The 19,615-nt window shown below is 42.7% G+C and overlaps 1 protein-coding gene across 2 annotated transcripts in view; it reads left to right on the forward strand.

Annotated features, from left to right (window-relative positions):
* Positions 1–19,615, forward strand: part of lama2 (laminin, alpha 2) — a 160,474-nt gene that overhangs the window by 114,710 nt on the left and 26,149 nt on the right. For both annotated transcript variants that reach the window (XM_064990886.1, XM_064990887.1), the window contains exons 28-34: positions 7–124; positions 801–935; positions 1,981–2,105; positions 2,187–2,273; positions 2,427–2,620; positions 11,281–11,423; positions 12,331–12,429. In XM_064990886.1, the coding sequence (XP_064846958.1) occupies positions 7–124; positions 801–935; positions 1,981–2,105; positions 2,187–2,273; positions 2,427–2,620; positions 11,281–11,423; positions 12,331–12,429 (901 nt within the window). The remainder of the gene's footprint in view (positions 1–6; positions 125–800; positions 936–1,980; positions 2,106–2,186; positions 2,274–2,426; positions 2,621–11,280; positions 11,424–12,330; positions 12,430–19,615) is intronic.

Below are 19,615 nucleotides of genomic sequence, written 5' to 3' on the forward strand. Positions count from 1 at the left end.
ACACAGGATCTCTGAGATTTCTATGGAGGTGGCAGAGGAGGGAAGGCCGTCCGTGGAGAGTGAGCGGGCCCACCAGATAGAGAAGTGTGACTGCCCCCTGGGCTACTCCGGCCTGTCCTGTGAGGTAAGCTAGCTAGCCACTGAGACAGCTGTGTCTCTGTGTCTCCCATCAGAGCATCAGCCATGGCGACAGGGTCATCCATCAGAGAGGTGTGTGTGTGTGTGTGTGTGTGTGTGTGTGTGTGTGTGTGTGTGTGTGTGTGTGTGTGTGTGTGTGTGTGTGTGTGGCAGTCAGTCACAGTCCAATCAAAGCCACAGACATGGAGACAGGAGGAAACAGCTGTTAGAAACCCTCCACAAGACAATCCTTCTCATCAAAACTGCCAGCTCTCTCTCTCTTTCTCCCTCTCTTTCTCACAGCTCCATCCAGACACATCCAAAGCTCCCCCACTCTTTAGTGCGGCTCTAATACACTCCTAATTAACTCTTGTGTTACTACGACAACTTCCATCCAAACCTGAGTGTTACTGATGTGTCTCCTACTGGATTCCTCATAAAGGTGGCTATAAACAAACCAGACAGATGGCACGTATTTGAAGCTGCCACATAGTTAATAAAGTATTTTTAAACAGGCGTTTATCGTGTTTGCTGGGAACAGATGGCTTCTCAAATTGACCCGATTAATTCTCAGTGCGTGTGTCTCGTTGGAGCTCCAGTGGAGCCTGGCACTACCGTGAGCGGGGGGGGTGTAACAGCCTAACCAGTAAACGTGTGTCTGTCTCTGTTTCGCCCATCGGCAGGAATGTGGGGCCGGGTTTTACCGCCTGTCTGCCCGCAGCGGTGGCGCAGCCTCCAGAGCAGGCATCGGGAGCTGTGCGCAGTGCCAGTGCAACAGGCACAGTGAGGCCTGTGACCCAGAGACATCCATCTGCCAGGTAAGGTCTTTACAAAGTCCCCATGACCTGAGGAGAAGGGTGTCGTTGGCACTGGTTGGCAGGCTGCCCTGTGACTGCACCCATACCCGCCCACTCTACTCTACTCTACTCTACTTTCTGCCATAGATGGGTAATTAGCCCAACGCTTTACTTTTCAGCTCCGTTTCACATTTACATCAGCCCAGAACTTTATCTAGCCAATGAAAAACTCTCCTCCTTTTATCCTCTATCTTCTCAGCTCCCCTGGTTTTCAAACCAGCTCTCAGTCTAAACAGTTGCACTTTCTCCAAGTGTAGAGGATCAGCAGATTTGTTCAGAAGCAATTTGATTGGCCACATGGTCCACTGCCACCAGGAAGTAGAGCATAGGTTAGTGTCTGGGGTAGATTTGACTTGGAAATACTAACAGAGATGTTACGCGAGAGAGAAGTCCATGCTGTTTAATGTGGAACATAATGTGCCCTTCAAATATAAACCAGGGCCTTTTGGTCAAGTTAATGACCAACAAAGCTCTTATTCTCTGCTTCCCAAATCTTCCCCTAGAGCACATGGAAGCCAGCCCTGCCTCGTGTTATAGTGTGGAACTGGAACTCTATGTTGTCAAAGCAATCCCAGCTTTCATTTGTATTTGTGCTAATAACAATATCATTTGCATTTTACGAAGCAGGCAAATTGAAAATGTTAAATGAGTTTGTACAGCGTAATTTGGTTAATTGAGGTACACAGGAAGTTAATGAACGTCTTTGGAATACCACGGCTCAGTAGGCCGCAACTTCCGCTGACTGATTAGTATTGCCTCTCTCAATTGTCAGTTTGGCACTTTTTCTCAGAGCAGAGTAGTTGAGAGAGGAGAGGAAAACAGCTCTGGGCTGACAGAGCTCACACTCTGGAAGGGCCCTCACTTCAAAACAACAGCTAAAATACATCCACCCTCCACCTCGACAGCCACTGGGTTTTAGTTTGATTCTGCAGGTGTAGCCTATTTGAAGTGAATGGTTGTGAATGTGGATATGATATTAGTGAAGGGACGGGTGTCTTCTCTACAGAACTGCCAGCATGACACAGAGGGGGACAGGTGTGAACGCTGTGCCCCAGGATACTATGGTGTAGTGAGGGGCAGACCTGACGACTGCAAGCCCTGTGCCTGCCCCCTCACCAACCATGAGAACAAGTAGGTTACAGAGACACAGGTGCATGGCTCTACTATTGTACAATAAAGCAGCTCTCATCTGTAGCTCTCTCATTCTCTCAGTTTCAGCCCTACCTGTGTAACAGAGGGATTCAACGACTACCACTGTACTGCCTGCCCTGAGGGCTATGAGGGAAAGTACTGTGAGAGGTACAAACTCTCTCCTCAACATTTACAAACCCCAACATGCTCTTTGTGAATCATACTGAACTCACCTCATCAGGGACCTTGCCGCCCCACATTGCTAACTGAACATCACTTTCTGTTAGTTATCTAGACTAAACCCTGTTGTCGCTCCTCTAGATGTGCCACGGGTTACCATGGCGACCCCCGTGCCCCCGGCGGGAAGTGTGAGGAGTGTAAGTGTGACCCGTACGGGGCGTGGCCCCAACCGTGTGACCCCCATTCAGGCCAGTGCCACTGCCGGCCCGGGGCCACTGGACGCACCTGCAGCCAGTGCATGGAGAGGCATGTGTGTGGGCCCTCTGGGATTGTGTGTACGTATACTAATATAACTTACTATGGCACTGTTTTCAATACACACACAAACACAATTACTAGTACAGAAAATCAGCAATGTTTCTTTGTAGGACTTTATTGGTTGTTTTTGTTCATTCAATATTCTAGACTTATCCTTTTTATTTTTTCTATTTTTTTTACCTTTTATGTGAGTCTAAAGTGGTAGGAAATTACTTAAGGGACAGTTGTAAAACTGCTTAGTTATCCAGGCCTTCTTGAGGATTATAATCTTCATAAGAGGGAATTTAGAGATTATTGAATTCAAAGACTTTGTAGTGATTTTTTACAAATTATTATTATTTATTTTTTCAGGGGAACCCAATTGAGGCCAGGGTCTCATTCTTAATGGTGCCCTGAGAACAAACAATTCTCAAATCAACATGATAATTCAATAAAACTGCAACAACAAAAAATACACTACAACATACAACAGATACACTACATTTCAACAACACAAATAAGTTATTGCAATCAACCAAAACACTCACAAACCTCTGTGAATGTGTTCCTCATCAGCATTCTAAACTGCCCTATTGGCACCAGAGAATCAAGATGTAATGAGGATGGTAAATGATTGCAAACATAAAGGCTGATTTACCTAGGGACCTTAAGAGTTAACAAACCTTGTGAGCGGGTTTGGTACCTTGTTTTTGAGTCGACGTCCGTCCCCCCCGTAAATCTAATTTGCATTGTTAAAAAAATCCCCATAAAAATCTGTTTAAGCGATATCCGTTGTTTTGCATGAGCTGTGTCTCAATCCACCGCATCTGCATTGGCAGGTGGCAGAGCGACAGCGGTGTTTGTCAGACCAGGAGACATCTTGAAAATGTGTCTTCTCACAAAAACGTCTGTAGCCTCCGAACGGTATAATTTTGACCCCTTTATGGCTAGATGAGACTCTGGTGAGCACGTACATGTTGGCTGTTTTGCTCTAGAAAGCCCACAAGCTTCACAAGACTCGTCTGAAGGTAGCCCGGTACCAGTTAAAAGAATTTATGGAAATATTTATGAAAGTAGTTTAGTGCCCCAAAAAGTTAAATATGTGTAAAAAAATGCAATAAACTGAGTTTTCATATATCTCTCAAATATAGGACCTGTAGTATGTGACTTGTTTCAGGAAACTAGGCGTATGTCGCGCGTTACTACTTCACAGGAGAGTCATTTGAACGTAAACTTACATTTTTTTTATCAAAATGCCATTTTGGGCAGAAATACCTTCTGGAACATGTAAACTTTCGTGTGCCTTAATAACAAACTTGTATGCCATCTGCAAATATGATTACAGTTGTTAAAGTACGAGCCTAGTTGGTTTAGGTATGGAAAAAGTCAGTAACCTTCCCGCTAGCCATGATTGGCTTAGATATTGAGTGGGCTGGAAATGCCGAGAGATGAGTTTGGATTGGTCTGCTATGTCGCAGCTTCTGTGTATAATATGAGGTGGTCAGTATGTGTAGGTAATCCTTTCGAACGCTGCTTTTTGAAAGATATCAGGTAGTAGATCTGCGTAAGTGTTGCTCTCCACTTTCTGGAGGACCGAGTTTTGAAATCAGTGGAATTAGAGTATGATAGAGTATGCAAATATGCAGACTGGGTTGAAAAGACAACACACTGTTGTATCAAACACTTGTCTCCGGATTGCATCTTCAAACTAGGGGAAACCATGGCACCCGTGACAGAGAGGGAGATGCGTCCATTCAAGAGAGTCTAGCTAGCTACATTTTCCGTTATTACACATTTCTAATTTAACATTACATATATGATCTGTGTAGTAATATTATTCGTATCTCAGAGCCATTAGCATGGCTAGTTATAGCCTAATGTTAGCTAACTAACATTGAACCTGGTTGGTTATCTCCCTGCAGATTCATGCATAGTAGTAACTTTATGAGTTGGGATTATGGTTCATTGTTTAGCTAGCTAGCTACATGTCTAAACAAAAGACTTCACTATGCAAGTAACTATTTCAATAGATTGTTTATGATGTCACTGCAACAACTGTCGATAGACGTAGCTGGTAAATTAGCTCTGGCTATCTATTCCGATTTCAGAGTACTCTTGTCTGAGTGTGCCAGAGCGCAGAATAACTGACGAATTTACGAACGCTCATCACCCGTTCAGTATGGCCGGTATCTGTAAACGTTGCCAAAAAAGTGTAATTAAATTGTTTCCAGCAGCACAGTTGCAGTCACAAACGCTCTGGATAACATAAAAACAGCATAACCAGCTCTGCTAGGGAGTGTAAAATGGTCAGGGAGCTGTTATCTTATTTTTGTCTGGAATAAGCTAGCAAGCTAGCCAATGTTAGCCAGTTAGCTCGGGTGCTTGACTGCTGTTGTTAAGTCAGAATTCTTGGATCAACCCTACTTTTCACCCAGAGCATCCAGTGTGCGCGCTCTGAACGCTGCGAGAGTGAAATGCTCTGAATTAACGAACGGACAATCTGACAACTCTCAGTTTATAAACGCCCAGAGCACACTCTGGCACTCCAGATTAAGTTAATGAACACACCCATTAAATTTACGAACACACCCGTAGTATAAGCCAACCTTTAGTTTTGAAATATTTGGTACATAGCCTCACATGTGAATCCTTAAAGAGATGGGTGGGGCAAAAGCTTAAAAAGGTGTGAACGATGCTGAATGGGTGTAGACCAAGGTGAGATCTCCAGTAAGTACCAAAACATTCAAGGGACATTTTCTCAAAAGTGAGGTTACAAGTTTAGCAACTTTCAAAGCAGAATTACTTGTATAATACGTGTATGATATACCATTTTCTAGCTCTGAGTCTATACTATCTTCAGTTTCTTGGCAATTAGTCACATGGAATAGCCTTATTTTCTCAGAAACATAATAGCCTGAGGAGTTTCAGAAGAAAGTACTTTGTTTCTGGACATTTTGAAACTGTAATGGAACCCACAAATGCTGATGCTCCAGATACTCAACTAGTCTAAAGAAGGCCAGTTGTATTGCTTCTTTAATGAGAACAACAGTTTTCAGATGTGCTTACATAATTGCAAAAGGGTTTTGTAATGATCAATTAGCCTTTTAAAATGATTAACTTGGATTAGCTAACACAACGTGCCATTGGAACCCAGGAGTGATGATTGCTGATAATGGGCCTCTGTACGCCTATGTAGATATTCCATAAAGAATTAGCCGTTTCCAGCTACAATAGTCATTTACAACATTAACAATGTCTACACTGTATTTCTGATCGATTTGATGTTATTTTAATGGACAAAAATGTGCTTTTCTTTAATAAACAACAACATTTCTAAGTGACCCCAAACTTTTGAACGGTAGTGTATATACAAGTATGTGGACACCCCTTCAAATGGATAGATTCGGCTATTTCACCACACCCATTGCTGACACAGGTGTATAGAACCAAGCACTTCAAATGGATAGATTCGGCTATTTCAGCCACACCCATTGCTGACACAGGTGTATAGAACCAAGCACACAGCTGTGCAATCTCCATTTACAAACACTGGCAGTAGAAGGGCCTTGAGTAATGAGTAACGGAGTAATGTGTAAAAACCGCTTTTCCTCAGTTGCAACACACTACCAAGATCCAAACTGCCTCTGGAAGCAACGTTAGCAGAATAACTGTTTGTCGGGGGCTTCATGAAATGGGTTTCAATGACCGAGCAGCCGCACACAAGCCTAATATCACCCTGCGCAATGCCAAGCAACAGCTGGAGTGGTGTAAAGCTCGCCGCCATTGGACTCTGGAGCATGGGAAACGCGTTCTCTGGAGTTGATTAATCACGCTGCACCACCTGACAGTCCGATGGACGAATCTGGGTTTGCCAGATTTCAGGAGAATGCTACCTGCCCAAATGCATAGTGGTGGAGGAGGAATATTGGTCTTTGGCTGTTTTCCAAGGTTCAGCTTAGTTCCAGTGAAGCGAAATCTTAACGCTACAGCATACAATGATATTATATATATATTCTGTGCTTCCAACTTTGTGGCAACAGTTTGGGGAAGGTCCTTCCTGTTTCAGCATAACAATGCCCACTTGCACAAAGTGAGGTCCATAAAATAAATGGTTTGTCAAGACTGGTGTGGAAGAACTTAATTGGCCTGCACAGAGCCCTGACCTCCACCCCATCTAACACCTTTTTTGATGAATTGGAACGCAGACTGTGAGCCAGGCCTAATCGCCCTACATCATTCCCCGACCTCACTAATGGTCTTGTGGCTGAATGGAAGCAAGTCCCTGCAGCAATGTTCCGACATCTAATGGAAAGCCTTTCCAGAAGAGTGGAGGCTGTTGTAGCAGCAAAGGGGGGGCCAACTCTATATTAATGCCCATGATTTTGGACTGAGATGTTGGACGAGCAGATGTCCACATACTTTTGGTAATGTAGTGTATGTTGGAAGCTTGCGCAGCAGAGCTTTGTTAACAAAAAAGGAGAAATTAAGTGATCTACGGAAATTTAGAGAGGGCCAGCTGACCTTCTGAATAAGGGTGCAGCGAGTATTAAACCTGTCACCTGTGATAAAGCGAAGTGCGCTATGGTACACTGCATCCAAGGTTTTTAGGTTAGTGGCTGCTGCATTCTGATTAAAGGTGCCACCATAATCAAGATCTGGCAGGAAGGTTGCTTGTACAACCTGTTTCCTGCTGTTTAGAGAGGCATGATGTAGTTCTAAAAAAGAAGCCTACTTTAAATCTCAGCTTCTATACAAACTCATCCATATGTTGTTTAAATTTCAAATGTTTGTCAATCCAAAATCCCAGATATTTAAGGACGGGAACCGGCTCAAAGAGAAAATCCTCCAATGCCATCTGTGTGTAAACCATCTGAAATATTTCTAAGAGAATTAGACATGCATTCAGTTTTTCCTGTGTTAAGTATCAATTTCAAATCAACAAGGGCTTTCTGCAAGGCAACAAAATCAGATTGCAGCTGGTCAGCGGTAGGGTCAATAGCATACAGATGAATCTTACAGGTTTTTGCAGATAGACCAGTATTATTTATGTAAATAGTAAAGAAAACAGGTCCTGAAATCTACCCTTGCGGGACACCTTTAGTAATATCAAGGTACCTTGACACCATCAGAAAGCACACATGGTGTCCTGTCTGACAGAGAGTTCCCAAACCAATTGCAAGACGCCTGGAATGAGTAGGTGATGGTTGACAGTATCAAAGGCAAGTGTAGCTGCTGAAACAGTGCTATGTCTAGGTCTAAAACCAGACATTAAGAATATCATATGAAGTTAAAAAGTAAAAAATTAACCGAGCGTTTGCCAGTGATTGTAATATTTTTGCAAGGCAACATAGTTTAGATATGGGCAAAAGTTATCTAGGTCAGAAGGCCTTTGTGAAGGGGGAGGACATGTGTCGCCTTCCAGATCTTAGAGATAGCGCCAGAAGCAATTTTTGAATACAAAAAGTAATCCTGTGAATTTTTGTACATACATTTTTTGCAAGGCACTTAGTACAAGTACAGAATTGACATAAAATTGTTCACTTTTTTTAAGATTGAGTGCCTGGAAGTGCATCATTCTCTGCTATCTGTGTAGAGGTGTATAAAGGACTTTCTTTAGTGGAACTTGAGATATTTTCAAAAAATATTATTTCAAATAGGTGGCCAGCTGAGGCCGAATGATTATAAAAAGCACCACAACTTTCATTTGTGTCTATTATGGTACCAGAGGCTGTCAACCTGCTGGAGTAATGAGGAGGTGAAATTACATTTTTGCCACTTTCCAGAATTTTGCTGGAATTTTCACCACTCTCAGATACACAATTCAAGAAGAATGTTGACTTTTCTAACCAGAGTAAGACATCTATTTCTCAAATGTCTAAAGGACTGCTAGTCAGAGATAGAATCAGTCAATAGTAGCCTTAGCCCAAGCTAAGTTTATTTCATCAAATCTTTCAGACAATTCATGCATAAACCATGGGTTAGATCTGCCCTTTACCCTTAATCTTTTATATGGGGCATGCTTATCTGCAGCAGAGTTAAAAAGAGGACACACCCAATCATGCAACCCCAGGTCATACAGGAAATGTTGCTTATTGAAAGTTCAAACATTTATTTTTGTAATAATGCGCAAACAAAATGTTGGTAGTTTAGTATCTCTAATGCAGACGATGGTCACTGAGCTCGTCAGCAAAGATTCCAATGGCTGTATATTTATGAGGGGCGTTTCTCAGAAAGAGTAGATTTTTCAGGCTGTTTTAAGTTGGGGCAGGTTGGTTTAGTTGAGTTCAATTTAGCTCAGTGCAAATATGATACTGGTATCAACCAATCCAGGTTAAGCTCCACCGATGTTAAAAATTCAGATTTAGCATAGCACAGCAAATCCGATCATTTGCTTTGAGCAATTGGCAGGGCCGAGGGAGACAATGTACGACAGGCTATATTATATATATCCCACGGCAGACACCATGTTATCCCAAGCGCCAATCCCAAAGTAAACAAAGAGGGTGGTCACTATATTTGTCAAAAAATAAGTCAAAGTTATCAAAGGTTCATTTGTAACATTGTTTGCGCTTGAATTATTGTAATTTCTTTGAGACTACATGTTATCATACTTCAGGCAATGAATTGTACTGTATGTTTTAGATACAATTCTGTAGGCTACGGTGCCAACTAACCTGGCAAGCTGACTATCTGAAATAATGTCTAACTGTTCCCAGTCGTGGACTCTAGCAGGTTTCCTGAAGCAGTGATGGTAGGAGTCCATTGCTTGTTAGATACAGTATGTCAGATGATTCAGGTGAAACTGATTGGCTGCATGTTGTCTTGCCTTTGGGGAGGGTAACAGGATTTGCATGTCTTTCATGCAGTGTGTGCATTTTGGAGTGTTTTATGACAAACTCTCACATTCACAGGATGTGTGCTCTCTTGCTGTGTGGATTGTCAGGCCTTCCTCCTTTATAACAGCGGGTCTATTAAAAAAAAATCATTTTCTGACATGTTAATTTCTCAACTCGTTTTTTATGTGGCAAAATTCAGGAGAAATTCAAAGAATATGATAAATTCACACATGGCTTGTTGATTGTAGTGGTGTATGTGCGTGTGTGTACTGTGTGTGTTTTGGTTTCTCGTCGCTTGTGGCATGTCGAACACTCATAATGGGCTGCCAAAAGCCGTTTCACACTGTGTTAAATTTCACGCTCGAGATCCCTTCCCCCAGTGCTGCTCCTGTCTAATCTCAAACCAGCACAGAAACTCTAGGATTCTCCAAAGCCTAAAGCGTAGAGGATAGAGGACGGCTACCTTGAAGGGTTTTCAAAGAGTGGTTGTGTCTTTTGAAAGAGCGCTGGTGTGTGTGGGGGAATGGGATGAAACTAAACTAAACAAGGTGAAGGAGGAGGAAGCTGGGGTTCAACCCGTTCCACCATGTCGCTCAGATTTAAAAAGCACTTCTCCTAGACTTTGTCCTCTTTTCCGGTGCTAAGATAGTCGCCCTTGTACATACCCCACATGAAAGTGTATAGTATACTATGGTATAAATACTATAGTATTCACAGTATAATTGTTGCAGACTTTACTGTAGTATCCCCTGTAATGTTTTTATGGGCATGTATTTATTGTAGTATACTGTAGTATTCATAGTTAACTATAGAATAAATTCTGTAGTAAAATAAAACTGTAGTATATACTGTAGTAATTGATGTAATATTTTTACATACTGTAGTTTGCTGTTGTATTTACTGTAGTGTTTTTGCAGACATTACTATAGTATTTACTATAGTGTTTTTGTTTGACTATCTTTGACATAGAAATGGAGGCCTACTGGAAAAATACAAAAATAGCACATTTCCATAAACTGTAGGCAGGTTGGACTGGGGTCTGAACAGATAGTTCAGAGCTTCTGCTTTTTTCTATAACCTGTAGGGAACACAATATATGGTATATACTTGGCATGTAAAGTTTCTCACTTACGGGTGGCACAAATTGAGATATGGAGAACTGGAATGGGCAAGGTATACCCAAAATAAATAATGTAGTGTTTACTAAAAAAGTGTAGTGTTTTTGCAGATTGTAGTGTTTTTGCAGACATTACTGTAGTATTTATTATACTATTCTACAGTATACTACTACATTCTATAGTAAGTACTACACATGATCGAGGGATACTACAGTGTGTAATATAGTATTCTACAGTATACTACAATTTACTACAGAATTCTATAGTAAGTGCTGTAGTATATATATATTACTCTATATATATATATATGAGTAATATATAGTAAACTAGTATTTTTTCAGGCGTGACAGTACATGTCCCTTTGGTAGAGATGTTGCCAGGCAACAAGCTACCATTAGCATCCCCATGCCCTTGGGGTTGACCATTTGACCCCAAATAGAGTGTCTTGGTGTCCCAATGAGAGACTGTCCCAGTGTCACCCATATACACACCCACACACAGCTTCAGAGCTCAGTGTCACCCTGACCACACACGTTAGCTGGGATTATTATTTGATTCCCTGAACAAGCCTGAACGCTCTCTAATGGTTTTAATTGGTGTCATTAGAGACCACTCGTCATTAGAGGTTTCTAACTGCCATGGTGTGTGTGTGTGTGTGTGTGTGTGTGTGTGTGTGCGTGTGTGCGTGTTGATGTCGGTGTGTGTGTGTGCGTGTTGATGTCGGTGTGTGTGTGCGTGTTACAGCCTGCGATGATGACTGTGCCGGGCTCCTCATCAGAGATATGGATAGACTGCATCGTATCATCACCAGTGTCAACCTCACCACCCCTCTGCCACCGCCTTACAAAGTCCTCTACCGGTTTGAGAACATGACGCAGGAACTCAAGGTGAATAGAAGGCACCCAAACACTTCCTTTAGTGTTCACCTTCGCTCCAAAGAGCGAGTACTACAATATTCCTGTATTAGACAATGATATCTAGATTCCTAAGATCAAGTTTGTCTCTGGAGGCCTACATTCAATTTGGTGTGTTTATTTACTCACACTAGTGAGTACCTGACTGAATTGCTAAGATGAACAGAATCAGTTGTGATTAAGTTGCCCACCTGGACAAGGTGCTGTGTAAATATCTCTCAGCTGTTAGTGTCTCAGGGGGGACGTGGAGCCTGACTCACACCCCGGTTTCAAACACTCCTCATATCCCCTCCAGACAATACGATAGCTCTACTCCATTCAGCTCACCTCTCTCTCACACACAAAGAACAAAGACACAAACACCACACTCTGTAACAGTGATATAACAGTGATATATTACACAAACAGTGGTATTCAAACGCATCTCAGCGGTGCGATAACAATAGTGCATTTCCCTCAAATCCTCGGAAAGCAGAGGAGATGGAGCTGGAGATATAAGGCACAACAAAGATGCAGATTATTGCTAAAGGGCATCGTGAGGGGGGCCAATGAAGACATCACTTGATTGCTACCCTCATGTGGAAAGCCAGATCATTGGCTCAAGCTGCGTTTTTGGAGTCCACTGAGCTAGATGCCCTTTTCCAGCTGCTGGTGCTCTGCTTCTTATAGGCCTGTGAGGAGATGTCTGGCAGGAGCCCTACTGGCATAACACTGATGAATTGGGCTGGGGTGGATGGTTAAATACAGGGTATCGAGGCTCTGCTCACACCTCACTCCCCAGACCCATGGTGATTTAAACAGTAGATGACCTTTCTGCCTAATGCCCCATTCTGACATTCTTCCCTGTGTGTGTGTGTGTGTGTGTGTGTCTTCCACACAGCACATGCTCTCGCCACAGAATTCGCCGGAGAGGCGCCTGCAGCTGGCCGACAGTAACCTGGGCAGCCTGGTGACAGAGATGGACGATCTGCTGAGTCGGGTAGGTAGAACACTCAGGCCAGGCTTACACTGTCCACTCCTGAGTTCCCAGGAGCGGGCACTACTGTCCCTGTGGCCACTATGTGGCTGTCCTGGCTCCCTCATCATAGTCTAGTAAAGGGGTAAACTGAAACTGGACCATCCCAAATCATAAAGCCGTCAAAAGACAGCCTTGTATGTACGTTTACAATAATTAGTGTGAAAGATATAGGCAGTTGTGAGTGAAGGTTTTTATTTATTTTCTAAAAACAATTGGAATGACAAGGTTAGTCAATCAATATTTAGGTCATACGTCAGCTTTCAATTGATACACACAGTCACAAAAAAAGTGAGCGTTACGACAATAGATTGTTTTGTTTATTTTTCTCAAATGAATCTGTCATTAAAAGAAAGACATCAACTTCAAGTGAGGACTGAAAACAGATGAATACTTTTGTATTTAGCTTTGAGATACTGGTTCCAGCAAGGTTTTCTTTGTGTCTGAGAACATAGAATATACTGTGACTGTAAAATGTATATACTGTAGTATGTGTAAGCTAAAAGTATAAGCCTAAGTATTGTTGTCTATTAGTTTACCCCAATTAGGGGAGGGGTGGTAGGGTTACAGGAAAATAATAAAGAAGGAAAATATATTTAATATATTTACAAAAATACTAAATATATATATATATATATATATACATATTTGGGGGATTGGAAAGGATTCAGACAATTACATTGCTGGAAGCCACAATCTATGTGCTTTATTAGAGCTGATCAAAATATCCTTGGATCGAGCTTTCTCTGTTAACAACAAACCATCCACACTCTATAAAAGACATGTACTTCTCCTTTTTCTGACAAAAAAAAGAAATACATTCTGACATTGACGTTTTCCCTGATTCTGTCCTCATAACTCAACAGGCATTCAAGACCACTTCGTTATGTTGCCTGTTAAAGTGCATTTAAAGCTACTTTAACAGTACCTCCTCCAAGTTGTAAATCACCTGCTGAGCATCTTGTGGTGTTCCTCGCTAAAAACAAAGATGTGTAGTGTCTTTCAACCTTGGTTATTGTAAAGAATTCATTCATTTTCTTTGACATTGGTTCTTTGTGTATTCATGGGCTTTCTCTGTTGATTCGTACACACAGGAACAGTATATACCGATTGACCTTGTCAGGCCAGTAGCAAGGCCTCACACATTTTTTTTTGATACCCCTACCCAAGGTATAACAAAACACAACCGTGTTTTTCCATATCTCCAAGGTCTCCCATATATGAAATGGATGGTTGTGTAAAATTATTTTACTGCAGAAGTGGTTAAATATATAGATATTGGGACACATCCCCTAAACTAAAACAGTACAGAATAATGCCTTGCTGGAGGAGGGGTTGGTCATGGAACCAAATATCGCACGCTCTGATATTGCTAAAATGTGGAATATAAGTAGGCAGTTGTCTGCCCTAAATACACAAACAAACAGCATTTGGATATTTTAATGCATCTTGGAAATATAGGCCTGTAAAACACACAGATACAATAGGCGGAAATATCAACTATGAATATACAATTGACATTTTAGTCATGTTGCAGACGCTCTTGTCCAGAGCGACATACAGTTAGTCCAAGATAGCCAGGTGAGACAACCATATATCTCAGTCATTGTAAGTACATTTTTCCTCAATAAAGCAACTATCAGCAAAGTCAGTGCTAGTGGGGGGGGGGGGTTAAGTGACAGTTTTAGTTCACAAAACATATTTTTTGAGAAGGGGATCCGAAGGGGGATGCTGTGGGATTATTTAAGATACTCTTTGAAGAGGTAGGGTTTCAGATGCTTTCGGGAAGATGGGCAGGGATTCTGCTGTCCTAGCTTCTGTTATTCCACCATTGGTGTACCAGGACAGAGAATAGCTTTGACTGGGCTGAGCGGGAGATGCCCTCCTGTAGGAGAGGGCCAAGAGACCAGAGGTGTAGGGTTTGAACATAGCCTGAAGGTAGGGAGGGGCAGTTCCTCTTGCTGCTCCGTAGGCAAGTACCATAGTCTTGTAATTGATGCGCGCTTCGACTGGAAGCCAGTGGAGTGTGCGGTGGAGCGGGATGACATGGGAGATCTTGGGAAGGTTGAACACCAGGTCGGACTGCAGCGTTCCTGATAAATTGCAGGGGTTTAATGGCACAAGCGGGGAGCTCAGCCAACAGCGAGTTGCAGTAGTGCAGACAGGAGATGAAGTGCCTGGATTAGGACCTGTACTGCTTCCTGTGTGATGCAGGGTCGTACTCTATGGATGTTGTAGAGCAACACAAACACAAGCATTTCGCTACACCCGCAATAATCAATCAAATCAAATTGTATTTGTCACATGCGCCAAATACAACAGGTGTAGAACTTACAGTGAAATGCTTACTTACAAGTCCTCAACCAACAATGCAGTTTTAAGAAAAATATGTGTTAAGTAAAAAATAGATAAGTAAAAAATGTTTAAATAAAAGTAACAAATGACTAAAGAGCAGCAGTAAAATAACAGTAGCGAGGCTATATACAGGGTGTACCGGTACAGAGTCAATATGCAGGGGCACAGGTTAGTTGAGGTAATTGAGTTAATAAAGTGACTATGCATAGATAATAAACAGAGAGTAGCAGCAGTGTAAAAGAGGGGGCGGGGCAATGCAAATAGTCTGGGTAGCCATTTGATTAGCTATTCAGGAGTCTTATGGCTTGGGAGTATTTGGCACTCCAGTACCGCTCGCCGTGCGGTAGCAGAGAGAACAGTCTATGACTGGGGTGGCTGGAGTCTTTGACAATTTTTAGGGCCATCCTCTGACACCACCTGGTATAGAGATCCTGGATAGCTGGAAGCTTGGCCCCAGTGATGTACTGGGCCGTATGCACTACCCTCTGTAGTGCCTTGCTTTTGGAGGCCGAGCAGTTGCCATATCAGGCAGTGATGCAACCCGTCAGGATGCTCTCGATGGTACAGCTGTATAACTTTTTGAGGATCTGAGGACCCATGCCAAATCATTTCAGTCTCCTGAGGGGGAATAGGCTTTGTCGTGCCTTCTTCATGACTGTCTTTGTGTGTTTGGACCATGATAGTTTGTTGGTGATGTGGACAAAGAGGAACTTGAAGCTCTCAACCTGCTCCACTGCAGCCCTGTCGATGAGAATGGGGGTGTGCTCGGTCCTCCTTTTCCTGTATTCCACAATCGTCTCCTTTGTCCTGTTCACGTTGAGGGAGAGGTTGTTATCCTGGCACCACACGGCCAGGTCTCTGACCTCCTCCCTATAGGCTGTCTCATCATTGTCGGTGATCAAGCCTACCACTGTTGTGTCATCGGCAAACTTAATGATGGTGTTGGTGTCATGCCTGGCCATGCAGTCATGGGTGAACATTGAGTACAGGAGGGGACTGAGCACGCACCCCTAGGGGGACCCCGTGTTGAGGATCAGCGTGGCGGATATGTTGTTACCTACCCTCACCACGTGGGGGGCGGCCCGTCAGGAAGTCCAGGATCCAGTTGCAGCGGGAGGTGTTTAGTCCTAGCTTAGTGATGAGCTTTGAGGGCACTATGGTGTAGAACGCTGAGGTGTAGTCAATGAATAGCATTCTCACATAGATGTTCCTTTTGTCCAGGTGTGAAAGGGCAGTGTGGAGTGCAATAGAGATTGCATCATCTGTTGGGGCGGTATGCAAATTGGAGCGGGTATAGGGTTTCTGGGATAATGGTGTTGATGTGAGCCATGACCAGCCTTTCAAAGGTCTTTATTTGACCTTTGATCTTGATCGTGTTTCTTGGCCCAAGCAAGTCTCTTCTTATTATTGGTGTCCTTTAGGAGTGGTTTCTTTGCAGCAATTCGATCATGAAGGACTGATTCAGTCTCTGAACAGTTGATGTTGTGATGTGTCTGTTACTTGAAGCATTTATTTGGGCTGCAATTTCTGAGGCTGGTAACTCTAATGAACTTATCCTCTGCAGCAGAGGTAACTCTGGGTCTTCCTTTCCTGTGGCTGTCCTCATGAAAGCCAATTTTATCATAGCGCTTGATGGTTTTTCCAACTGTACTTGAAGAAACTTTCAAAGTTCTTGAAATGTTCCGCATTGACTGACCATCATGTCTTAAAGTAATAATGGACTGTCATTTCTCTTTGTTTATTCTTGCTGTACTTGCCATAATATGAACTTGGTCTTTTACCAGATATGGCTATCTTCTGTATACCACCCCTACCTTGTCACAACACACCTGATTGGCTCAAACACATTAAGAAGGAAAGAAATTCCACAAATTAACTATTATCAAGGCACACCTGTTAATTGAAATGAATTCCAGGTGACTACCTCATAAAGCTGGTTGAGAGAATGCCAACATTGTGCAAAGCTGTCATCAAGGCAAAGGGTGGCTACTTTGAAGAATCTAACAAATAAAATATATTTTGGTTTAACACTTTTTTCTGTTTACTACATGATTACATATGTGTTAATTCATAGTTTTGATGTCTTCACTATTATTCTACAATGTAGAAAATAGTAAAAAAAAACTTTTGACTGGGACTATACATCCCTCATTTTCCTCACTGAAACTAAGTGTGCAAGGTTGATTCAAAGTCTTTGAGGTGACCAGGACATGAGTGTGTCCTAACAGGGTGAGGAGACAAAGTAGCCAGTGGTGGTTGTGGTTCTGGGGCCTGACCAGTTTGCACAGTTAACTGGTCATTCGGGGCAAACTGTAGCGACAATGGTATTATCCTTCCTGTATGTCTGGCGGAGTATTGGGGCTTTGAGATGATCCGTTTCCATTTCGCTGTAGGCAATCAGCAGATGCAGCTTGCATACCAACGAGACCCCATTGACTAACAACTGGAATGTTATCCATACCTGAATGATGCCGGGGATACTCCAGTAGTAGAATGGTTGCTTGTCTGGTTGTGAAAGAGCTGTCGTGTTTTTCATGTTAAATGTGGCGTACTCCTGCAGGTCACGTCCTACATGTTAGGCTTTATATTCATTTGGAAGTCAGGTAGGATGATAATATGGCCGTTATAGACTGGGGCACGCCCAGCAGGAGATGTGATGAGTAACAGCACCTGTGACGGTGACCTCAGGTTACTTAGAGGTTAGTTCGAGTGTAGCTGGATCATAGACTATGACTGAGAAGTGTTGGTTGTGAGGGACATAGCACAGCTCCACACCCATATACATTTGAAGATGATCCCAGGGTTGGTAGCAAAATGGATACATATGAGGACAATGCACGCCAGAAATTTCCAGACGGCATTTTGGCTATCGAATGGCCTACTGACATGTGGCAGTCTATTTCCATGGTGTCTCTGTCTATAGTAACTGCCTGGGAAGAGGACTGATTGTGGGCTTATCAAGGACAGTTCTGGGAGGTTAAGGATGGCACTGACTTTGGAGAAGGGGCAATTCCTATGACATATGAATGCCCAATAAGATGGCATTGACTTGTCAGGTTGGGTTGGTTCATTGTAGTGAACACCTGCCTTATGCGCTTGTCGTGTGTGGTTTGCACCTTCACCCATACCGCGTGATGACGCCAAGTCCACACTGCAACTCCAGGGCAGACAGCCAGGACGGTGGATATGATTGTCGGGACGAAGCAATGTGCCGGCTCAACCCAAACGCGATAAGAGTGCATCGAACCATTCCAATGTGCATCACAAATGCGGTGAGCCAGCAGAAGGCCTTGTTGGATTCAGGCAGACGTATTGGACTAGCAATTAATCCAAGCTCAATTCTGAATGGTAAGGAGGCGACTTAAAGGCGAACTTCACCCAAAAACGATCTTTTGGTGCTTGTTTCATTAGACCATTGTTGATATACACTGAGTGTACAAAACATTAGGAACAGCTTCCTAATATTGAGTTGCACCCCCTTTTGCCCTCAGAACAGCCTAAATTTGTTGGGGCATGGACTCTACTAAGGGGCAAAAACGGGCACCACAGTGATGCTGGCCCATGTTGACTCCAATGCTTCCCACAGTTCTGTCAAGTAGGCTGGATGTTCTTTGGGTGGTGGACCATTCTTGATACATACAGAAAACTGATGAGCGTGAAAAACACATACACAATCCGTGTCTCAATTGTCTCAAGGCTTAAAAATCCTACTGTAACCTGTCTTCTCCCCTTCATCTACAGTACACTGAAGTGGATTTAACAGGGGGCATCAATAAGGGATCATAGCTTTCACCTGGATTCACCGGGTCAGTCTATATCATGGAAAGAGCAGGTGTTCTTAAGGTTTTAGACACTCAGTGTAGTACCAAAGTGTTTTGCGTGTTAGCAATCAGTGCAGCATTTTGCATAATATGATGCTCAATGCATCATACCAGCTGTATTTCTGTATTTCGAAAGTTAACATATCTTGACAACTTGATTGCTGACATACAAAAATGGAAATATAGTGTATCAATAATAGACTAAGGAAACAAATACCATGGGTGGAGTTTTCCCTGCAGGGGCAAGTTGTATCACAGTGGGGGCAAGTTGTCGAGCTTGGGAGAGGGTGTCAAAGTCCAGGGTTGGATTCTCTTTCCTTTCGTTGGAGCCTCCCTGTTGCCTCACTGATTCTCAAAGATGCTCGTGTCTTGGAATGCTTCGTGTTGCCATGCCAAGCAGAATGCTTCCTTTTTATACTGTATATCCAGACAAATGTGTTTGAATGTGTATGGTGGGCATATTGGCTTCCTAACATAGTTAAAGTACACAAAAATATTATTGAGTACAAGTATAGTACACAAATCTGAAAAATGTATCCCATTTTAAACATGCACAGATATGCACGTGTTTAAACCACCGTTTATTTGTAATGTGGCAGCCATATTGAGATTTTGGATGTCATATTGATTTGGAGTCAAGTCTAGCGGGGCCGTCGAATGTAATTGCAAGAGTGGAGGCGAAACATATCAAATCCACAGAGGAACCTTTCACTGGAAGAAAAAATGACCGTTTTCAGTGTCTGAACCCACTTGCGTTAGAGCTGATAACAACATACACAACATGTTCAACTGTATCCGAATTTTAGTAATATCAGTGTTAGCCATTTTGGGTTGCATGAGCTTTGTTCTGCACTTTTTGAGTTTAGGGGGTGTTTTCCTTAGAGCCAATTACAATAGCCAGCCATCATAAAAAAACACGCTTTAATATATGTATATTTGTCAGGCAGGACCATACAGCACTGAGAGCTTGGAAA

The sequence above is a fragment of the Oncorhynchus masou genome, chromosome 16 (genome assembly GCF_036934945.1).
Source record: "Oncorhynchus masou masou isolate Uvic2021 chromosome 16, UVic_Omas_1.1, whole genome shotgun sequence".
In the NCBI taxonomy this organism is placed as follows: Eukaryota; Metazoa; Chordata; class Actinopteri; order Salmoniformes; family Salmonidae; genus Oncorhynchus; species Oncorhynchus masou.